The 9,920-nt window shown below is 38.3% G+C and overlaps 1 protein-coding gene across 2 annotated transcripts; it reads right to left on the bottom strand.

The window, feature by feature from the left end:
- Nucleotides 1–1,862: 1,862 nt before the first annotated feature.
- LOC135703023 (transferrin 2-like) lies at nt 1,863–9,656 on the bottom strand. Of its 2 annotated transcripts, XM_065224118.1 has the most exons (7): nt 9,554–9,656; nt 8,644–9,074; nt 8,451–8,584; nt 7,616–8,396; nt 6,715–7,553; nt 2,315–2,469; nt 1,864–2,047 (listed from the first exon to the last, which is right to left on the bottom strand). In XM_065224118.1, exons 1-7 carry the CDS (start codon nt 9,609–9,611, stop codon nt 2,037–2,039), a joined length of 2,409 nt encoding a protein of 802 aa, XP_065080190.1. In that variant the 5' UTR covers nt 9,612–9,656; the 3' UTR covers nt 1,864–2,036. The 2 variants fall into 2 exon arrangements, with proteins under 2 accessions (XP_065080188.1, XP_065080190.1); XM_065224116.1 differs by having other exon boundaries at nt 1,863–2,469.
- Between the last annotated feature and the right edge of the window lie 264 nt (nt 9,657–9,920).

The raw sequence follows: 9,920 nt of genomic DNA, 5'->3' as shown, positions 1-9,920 counted from the left end.
TTGGTTTAAAAAATATGTCGAATCACAGCGAGATTATGCCAATGTTCGTTATGCCAAGCGCCCATTATACCAAACGCACCAGACCATAATTTTTGGCCGGCGAGTATCACTATATTTTTGCAAACCAAACATAATTCTAGATAAAGCACAGCAGATTACAAGCTAAAATATTAGAATTAAGTAATTCAGGCCGAAGTTATGCGCATGAAAGCAAACTTTGATACTTTTTGATGAGAAAAACTCACATCCTGAAAATGTTCACGAACTAGGTCTGTAGATATGAATTTTGTCATGATATCAGTGGTTCACATAGAGTAAAAATCTATTTCCTTTATAGATGCGCCAGGTTTCAAGTCATTTGGATGAGAACTTTTTCAGTTATCTTTCCCGCCAATTTGGAAAACACCGTTTCGAGAAAAACGCGTTTAAAGTTTTGGGTTGTGTAAAAAAATGATTTCTGGAACTTACGGTTAATCGGCGATACCGGGGCCATAGATCACTCCTTCCTCGTGCTCGTAGCATTTTTTAATATTTTTTAAAGTAAAATATAAAAAATCGATAAAAAAATTTTTTACTTGTATTTCCTCCCTTAAGTGCGATAATTTATTAGCTAGAGAAAGTTCTGAAGAGGATAGATCGATAAGTTCTGTTAGAGTACGGCGTCCGCTCCTCTGACTAAAAAACTTATGTAGGACAGTGAATCTGAGTTCCTACGCACTAAATGAGCATTTTTCTAAGGTTTATGGAGCATTTTATCGTTTTAATATTACAAAAACCATTTTCCATTTCGATCTGATTTCCGTCCTACTAAGCACAACACGTGCTTTGTCTCACTTTTTTTAAAGGATTTGTGCAAAAAAAATTAACAAGGTTGAATTCTGGATCATAACTTCGAATGTGTATCATTCATTTTGTTAAAAAGTTACAAATTGTTGGTAAGCCAAGCTATCGTTTGGTGGGGTTTTGAGCAATAGCAAGAAGACACTTATTTTCCGATCGAGCGCAGCAGCAGAAGCAGAATTTGTAGAGATAAAGAGAAGACAATAAATAGTAGTTCTAGTGTAGGATTCTATAACATTCCCCAGAAAAGTATGCCATTGTTTAGATTGACTATTTTTGTTTATTATAGTCACTCCTGGAATCTTCTTTCGCGTATATAAAAAGAAGAGAAAAAACTTTCTTAATGGATCAAGGAGATTTCCCTTCTTTTAAAATATAAGAAAATGAAATAATTAATTCTTTGGATAAACGATAAAGAAGGGAATATTCTCTTATTTTAATATGTAAGGAAAATATATAATCAATAGTTTTTCGCAAGGGATTCGGGGTAATGCCCATTCGGGATAATAACGTTAGAATAATGTTATAAATTTTTAATCGGTAGTTCAACGTTCATGCACCGATTTTTTAATCCATCACGAGAAATTCTTCAACTCAGATCGATCAATTCTTCGATAAGGTTTAACAGTTTCCGACTGGTTGAATTGGATTGCATAATATACCCTTTGACTTTTTAAATGATGTACGAAGTGCTTGAAAACTTGAAGGTTGTTGAAGGTTTCTAAAGAGCTAAAAAATGGTTTGGAATTGATAAATATAAGATCCATAAAAGGAAACGGAGTGTATCATCAATAGTAAGGAGTGATTCCAGGAGTGACTATAATAAACAAAAATAGTCAATCTAATACATGTCATACTTTTCTGGGGAATGGTTCATTCTGGGCAATGCTTTTCTGGGGAATGTTATAGAATCGTGAATGTATCGTGTGGTAATAATTAGTCATCGGCTGTCATCATTTATGAAAAGACTTTTTTATGTAAAATATCATTATTCATTTTTGCGTTCAGAATCACAAATGCTTAACTCCTGTCGCCTGTCAAATAATATATGAATTTCTTTCACTTACGGCACTAGATTCTGAACATTATATTTTATTGCTACATAAATTTTCAAATTGTACCTATACCTAATAAAACTGTAACTCTACTGTGGCCCGAGTATATCTTGTCGTTACGTCTCTAAAAGTTTGGATGGTTCACTTGTTTGCTGCAGATAACAATTTGGAGAACATGTTTTAGCGCAATCTTCAACAGACTTCAAAAATACAACATGCGAAAGTTTAATGGTTTAGTAAATTTTATAAAACTAGGACGGATGGTGTTATTCGAGTTTGTACATATTAATCCTACGGACGGAATATCGATTAATACTTAACAATTACTACATCGTAAACTATCTACACGATTATTTTGAAAACTAATGCTAGTGCTAGTAAAACCACATTCAATGCGTTGAACTTTAAAGAACTCGCACCTGCATGGCAATCGGTGATACGGCGAGCCCGCAAGAAGTCTGCACCAAGATAGGCATCAAACCAACGTTTATCACCGGGTATAAGACGCAGCTCTCTCGTGGAATCCGAAAAGATCAGATCATGATATGGGGGATTTGAGTAGAACAAGCTGAAGCTGAAAATATAAAGCAAGAACATTAGATGTTGAGTGGATATGGCTATTAGGGTGTCAATGAAAATGTTCATCTTGAATTTCCAAAACCGACCAGATACAAAATGTTTATTACCTCGAAACAAGACCCTGTGCAAAATGCGGGCTCAATCGGACATGATTTAGGGGTGGCGCCAAATCATCAATTTGAGTTTTTTAATACCGAAAAATCACCTTATAAATGTACAAATATTGTTGGTTGCAGTACGTAAATATTGCTTATCCTAGCATTAAATGAATAATACAAAACATGTACGTTTTTTGCTTTTTTTTTACCACCCTATGGAAGTATTTCAAAACATACTCTAGTGATGGATGTACATAACGTATCAATGATACTTCTACTTACTTATGTATCCTACACCCTAGTGGTGCATAGGGGCAATGTTGCTCTTATGGAGTGTCAATATTTCATTTCCTGTAGTATTATTAGATACTATCAGGAGGAAACTTATGATTTTTCCGTATATTTTGAAGTATTAAATATCAAAAGGAGCGCCCTAATGAAAATTAAGGGATCCGCCCTAAAGAAATATCGCGAACCAAATACTAGTGATGGTTTCAAATTATATATTAATGTAAGAACAGCATGTGATCTAAAAAAGGGTATAGACGGATTTTTTTTGAAGTTTCGCTTTCGTTTCATTTTCAAGTACTGAGTCATACCAACCGGTCAGAGCTCGGGTTTTTTTTTTCAGTTACCATGGGGACGTAATTTGTGATTAAATCCGGACTCTTTCACATTAGCTCATTATTTATGAAGGGCTTTTATATTTGAATTGACTTTCCTCATTAATCTAAGGATGGCCAATTTTCAATCATTAACGAACCGAAAAATAAAATATTTGAAATTGGTTTTATCATGTCGATATAAGCATTAACTTCTCCAGAGGATCATCACCCACCGTTTTACACACATTGGTAGAAAAAGAAATCACATCGAACAAAAACTAATCGATTAGTTGTTAATCGAGTGATTAAAAATGGGACATCACTAATTTTGGTGTGCTTGTTTTGATTAGAAATACTCAGAGGGAGAGATAAGCGGAAGGAATGTTTTGAGCCAAATGAACTGTCAAAATCTGAGCCAATCGAACATTCCCATTATATTTTTTCCGAGGATTTCTTATTCTAACTAGATTAATTTAAAGAGTATTGCAATCGAACAGAAATTCAATCACCTTTATGTTTCGTGTGCTTTTCAAATTCAACTAGATTTTGAATAAAAAACAATTAGAATATTGTTGATTAATTGTTCTTAGTTGGTTAACTAATAGCACCAAGAAATGTGCGAAATATTCCCATGCACTCAATTACTATTTTGCACGTAAATCGAATCAAAAGTAAACGTCATGTGAAATGCTAGCTTCTAGCTTTTATTTTATTGATGAGCCATCGTTTGAGGTTTGGGAAGAGATAATAGCAATCGGTGGAAACTAACGATTTTAAATTGGCTCACTACTTGATTAGCCTATTGGTCCCAAGCAAATCGATTAACGTACCCCATTCTAGTCGAAATTCTAGTACTACACTATTTTTGTTTTGATTCGCTTTGAAAGTTTGTCAGATAAATGAGGGGTTCGTAGATTTTCCTATGTTTCGAGGGGTGCATCGAGTAGCTCGGGACTTTCTAGTCTTAGAGTTACCTCTATGATAATAGTCTAAGGGAGCCAAACCAAGCGAATACGGTGGATGCGGAAGCAATTGGAGCCATAAGTCATTGATTTTAGCCATGATTGCGATGCTCTTGTGCACCGGCGCATTGTCTTGCAAAAAAAAATCGCTTCATGTGAGGCCGTTTTGCAGCGATTTCGGCCTTCAATTGCTCCAATAATGCAAAGTAATACCAACCAGTGGATACTAACGATTTTAAATTGGCTCACTACTTGACTAGCCTATTGGTCCCAAGCAAATCGATTAACGTATCCTATTCTAGTAAGAATTCTAGTACTACACAATGTTTGTTTTGATACGCTAAGAAAGTTTGTCCGATAAAATGAGGGGTTCATGGATTTTTCTATGTTTCGAGGGGTGCATCGATTAGCTTGGGACCGAAGAGAGTACCAGAGCTGAGCCAAAAATTTGAGCACGTTTCTTCGGGACCTACTAGTCTTAGAGTTACCTCTATGGTAATACTCGCTGTTGATGGTTTTTCCTTTTTCGAGGTAGTCCACGAAGAGTATGCCATGACAATCCCAGAAAACCGACGCATCGACCCATCGAGCCTCCCTCGGCCGCTTCGGAGCACTCTTGCCGGCTTCAGTCCATTGCCGGGCACTCATTCTGTTCTCTGGGGTGTAGTAGTGGATCCAGGTTTCATCAACAGTTACCATCGACGCCAAAAGTCCGTCCGATTCCGCATCAGCAAGTCCAAACACTCTTTCGAAATGCTCTCGCGTTCGTGTTTTTTGACAGGAGTGAGCTTGCGCGGCACCCAGCGGCAGGATAACTTTTTCATATGCAGAATCTCGCCCAAAATATGGCGTGTGCGCTCAGTACTCATCTTTGCGGTATCTGCTAACTCGCGCACTTTCACTTTTCGGTCAGCCAACACCATTTCATGTATTTTTTTTACATTGTCCTCTGTAACCGCAGGGCCTCCCGCTGCAAACTTGATCGGTAGTGGAGTTGCGGCCACCACGAAACTCTCAAAACCAATATTTGACGGTGTAATCTGACGTTTTGCCTCTCAAAAGATAATGTTTTATGAGAGAACGAAAATCCTTTTTATCCATACTCAACATGATGCCAAACACGTCAACAACAATCAGCTGTCAAAACAAAACTAAAGACAGTCCCCCCTATTCTGCGAGTCACGTGACTCTCTCTCACCGGTGAGGTGACAATACCCAACAAACATTGAATGTTTAATAAGAGCTTACTCAGGCAAAAATAAGCTTCTTAAGCTAAAAAATTGCTATTTCAGCTGTTAATCAACTCAAATTGTTTGTTGGGTAGTCACCTCGTGTGAGGTGACTCTCCATTTGATTTACATGGAGAGTCACCTCACACGAGGTGACAATTGTCACCTCACCGGTGACAGAGAGTCACGTGACTCGCAGAATAAGGGGGAGTATCGTATTGAAATTTGACATGCCTTCCTATATATATATTTATAAATATGAACGGACTTAGAAGGCACCATAACCTTTTTTGCAGTAGCAGCGCATTCTGGAGGTTCCTTTTCACCCCACCTAGTATTGCTATCAATTTGTAAGTTACAAGAATATGTTGTGAAGTATGTCCCGAGGAAAGTCCAGCATGAAAATGTCAATCGAAAATTTGATAACAAATTTTGTTTTCATTACATTTTATTAGAAAATCTACCGACTTCGAAGGGAATTTCCGTTGATGCATTTGTGGCATCACGTGTCACGTAAAATTGACAGGAAAGGTAAAAGAGTGATTCTATGTGAATTTTCACGTAACAACTTTCGCTTTCGTTAATAACTTGAGCACATAACCGTTTCTTGTTGTGTTTGTCGTATTAGATGCTAGATAAAAGCTTCTTTTAGCGATCTGTGCGCTGAAAATACCTGGGAATGTTTTTTGATGAACTAGCCTACGGCTAAAAATCACGGTAATAAAGGAAGAAAAAACATGGGAATGTCTTTACATGGCCGTGGGAATACAAAGAGAAAATCGACGAAGAGAATCTGTCAAATTTCCTTACGACCTAATGAAAAGTTCAGATTGATTTGTCATTGTCATTGACAGACTTTCGCGCGATATTGACAAAATTGTTCTTCACATAGTCACTGAGACTTCGATCTTGTTCTCCGTGCTGAGCACCAAAGCTCCCGATGCCAGGGAGGCAGCTCCCACACCTGGACCCTACCTATCGACCAGTCAGAGTCAAGAGGTCTAAAAAACACCCAAAAAAGAAAGCAGAAGCTATCTGACTGATGAAGCTTGCGTATTAATAAGTAAATAAGGGTAGATTAGAAAAAAAAAAATCTACATGGTAATGTTTAGATAAAAAAAATTATGAAATTATCTTTCAATCCTATATTTTCGTCAATTTTAGAATTATTGATAAAATAAGTGTTATTCAATCTATAACTTGCCAAATGTGAAACTAAGTAATACAAGTATGTAATTTGGGTAATTTGCGTTTTATAGCCTCTCAACTGAATCAGGAATGCTGAGCGAATGCGTCGATAGAAAATTGTAGAACGTAAGTGGCTGCCAATAATAATGATAACTTACCTAAATTCATCAGCATCCCTTCGGCCGTAAAATTGCTGAGCGTAGGTTAAAAGATTGATGAAGGCATTCAGTTGAGTAGCGTTATAGTTGTGACCACCTCTGGTCACGATAGCGTTTGCTTTTACTTTTCCCAAATTACACTTTCTATACTCGTTCACCTCTGCACGGGTACCGTCAGGGCAGAGCAGCTCAAAGTCATCTGGAAGCGTATTTCTGGCCCACCACTCGCGTTTCTTTCCTCCGGTGTTTTCAACGACAGTTGTATGCCGCACAAACGCTACGTGGCCTCCTCCTTCCACCAGACAACGGAAGGCACCGGTATTACCGTAATAATCTTCGGAAGCATCTCGTCGACAGTAACGGAAACTACTTCCATGACACAAGTCACACAAGTTATCATAAGGCACTCCTGTATTGTATTCATTACTTATTGCTCCCGGAACGCATGATTTGGTGAAATACTCGGCTGCTGCACGAATACTGTCACAGCCGTATGGACGAATCCATCCGTTCGAAATCAGGTATGCCATTGGGTATATCCACCCGGCGGCAGTATTGATTCCCGAGTGACATGTGTACTTGTTCTTCAAGTACGTCAGTTCAGTATCGGGATCTTCTTCCTTTGCAACGGCTACGACGTAGTATTCGGGTTGCCCGAGATCGTACACTTCAGACATGAAGGGGAGCAAATCATACTTTAGACCACCGGTATAGACATCACTGGCATCCAGGACGACTACATCGGCTTGCCCTGAGTTTACATGACGCATGCAGTCTATATGAGAATGAGCCTTAAAGCACAACATTTCCGGTTTTATGAGCTGTGCTTTCAACGCAGTCTGGAATCGAAGATATTGTTTATTGCCACTGCTATGATTCAAATGTAAAAAAAAATACTTACTCTCATCTTTATACATTTTTCCATCTCTGGTTCAGAAGTTACACACAAAGTCATTCGACTGACGGGACACGATCGGACACCGTAGATGTAATCTAAGCCACTTCCTAAATAATATTGGAAATTTTGATTGTTTTCCTCGATAGGCGCAAGATAGCGAGCCGTATCTTGGAACATAAGATTAAGCTGTTTGCCATATCGTCTAGACTCGAACAAGTTAAATTTTTCGTAAAATTGTGTTTCATTTTGATCACTAAAGTTGCGATCATCGTTGTAAACACCATAACTGTAACGTTCTGTTGTGGTTGTTGTGAAGCGATTGAAGCGATCATCGGAACGTCCGCTATCATATCGGTTGTTGGAGTTGAAACGATCATTTTGATTGCGCTGGCGATCATCCGCTGAGTTCAGAGTGCTATTCGAACGTTTCGACTTCGTTGAATACAAATTAACTGCTTGAGTGAAAAATTTCTTGTACCGACGTCGTTCTGCAGTTGTCCTAGCAGAAGACACAACTAAAGCATGGGATTGAGCCATTCCCCAATGACATTGCCTATATTCGGATACCGGTTGCCTCGTTCCATCCTTACAGAGCAGCTCAAATTGGTCGGCGGTGACACCATGAATTAAATCACTTTCTACCATCTCATTTACGGTGGTATGTTTTAGGAAAGCAATATCTCCCGCTTCCAGCAAGCAACGGAAAGCTCCCTCAAAGCCTGCGTAAGGGTCAGATGGTGTACACTTTCCGCCCGGAACCTTTCCTGTACAAAGCGAACACAATCTAAAAAGAGGATCGTTAATTTTACGTTTTGAGTTTGCATACACATTACCTTACTTGTCCGAATTGTCTCCAATTGGATTGTACTTGTCTACTAAAGCGTTAACAGCGCAAGACGGGCCAAAATAGTCAGTAGCCGTTTTAACATGATTGTTACAATCTGTTATGTCCATACCCCCCTCACGTTGCAACTAGAATAGACCATTTTTGCTGAAAAATATCTTTAGTGAAAGCAATCTTATGAACTTACCGTATAAATGGGAACAATCCAGCCTGCGTAACTTCCAACCCAGGCGAAGCAAGCTTTCTTTCCCTTTAGGTGTCTCAAGTTAGTAACATCTCTCAGACTGTCTTTTTTAATAACTGCGACTGCATGATATTGCGTAAATCCTCCGTCATACCCTTCTTGCATAATGGGAACCAGCGAATGGTGTCGACCGGCAGTATAGACTTCTCCGGCATCTAGCATCATTGCATGTGCTTTGCCCTCATCTATAAGTCGCATACATTCGTCCTGGTCAAAACCAAAGTAACAAGATACATTTAGGAAGTAATTGTCAAACAGTGCCTGGTCTCGCTCTAGTGCAACTGTGAAGTTACGACACTTGTACATCTCTACCTCACTTGAGGCGCACCATACCATCTCCGTTCCTAGCTCCACATTATCAAAATTGTGCTGACCTGAAAGAAATATGTAATGATACATTTTATCAGCGTAATGCTAATTGCAAACCACCTGAGGGGCGAGATGGACCTGGACCAGTCATGGTCTTAACCTGTCTGCAAAGACAAATCCAAAGAAAAAAAAAGCCATGATGTGAATCATCATTTTGTTTATAAACAATGATGTATATACGTATAAGCTTGTAGTGGTAACATTGAATGTACTTTTCACTACCACCTTAGCACATAAAACCGTCTGACGCCCAACTGAGTATGTGATTCAAACAGGTGTCATTAACAAAAATAATTTAATCACTTCCAAAAATTATAAAAACATAATTTTTCCACATCATTCCAAAATAAACAATAATTAGCTAAATAATAGAGAATAATGCTACTAACTATAATGGTACCTATAGAGCCTTCAGCTATCCGTTTGGGAAACCGACTTAAACTTATCTATGCCAACCAGAAAATTACGAAAAATAGGGACTTACCGTAGATAAAACCGGCAAACGCTAACAGAAACGCGTAGAAAATAAGAGGCTGCATCATTGAAGGATGAATTTGCCAAATGTTCGGAAGAAATGCAGCAAATATATCGAATTTTTACTTTTGAAAACCAAACATTCTGCCAGGCACACGCCCAGTCCGCTGTCGAATCGAAAAATGGAGGATGACGTTTTGACGTAAACACATATATTTGAAATTATTATTTATAGCATTACTTTGATTATGGCACACCACAGGGATGCAGCGTAATATGCACGCTATTTCAAATCTCCCAAATTTGGGTAGAATCCACCCAGATCGGTCAAAACTAAAACTACGCTAATAAATGAATACCATAAACGAACTGTATGG

Source organism: Ochlerotatus camptorhynchus, unplaced genomic scaffold, assembly GCF_037179485.1.
Source record: "Ochlerotatus camptorhynchus isolate MF236.1 unplaced genomic scaffold, CSIRO-AGI_Acam_v1.1 ptg000205l, whole genome shotgun sequence".
Taxonomy (NCBI): domain Eukaryota; kingdom Metazoa; phylum Arthropoda; class Insecta; order Diptera; family Culicidae; genus Ochlerotatus; species Ochlerotatus camptorhynchus.
This window is presented reverse-complemented; position numbering and strand designations above follow the sequence as displayed.

Excerpts from the sequence above, each read along its gene's own strand:
- LOC135703023 (XM_065224116.1), bottom strand. The coding sequence starts at position 9,611 with ATGATGCAGCCTCTTATTTTCTACGCGTTTCTGTTAGCGTTTGCCGGT. Across the intron at positions 9,075-9,553 it reads GTTTGCCGGTTTTATCTACG|GTCAGCACAATTTTGATAAT; the intron begins GTAAGTCCCTAT and ends TATTTCTTTCAG. Across the intron at positions 7,554-7,615 it reads AAAAATGTATAAAGATGAGA|ACTGCGTTGAAAGCACAGCT; the intron begins GTAAGTATTTTT and ends CTTCGATTCCAG.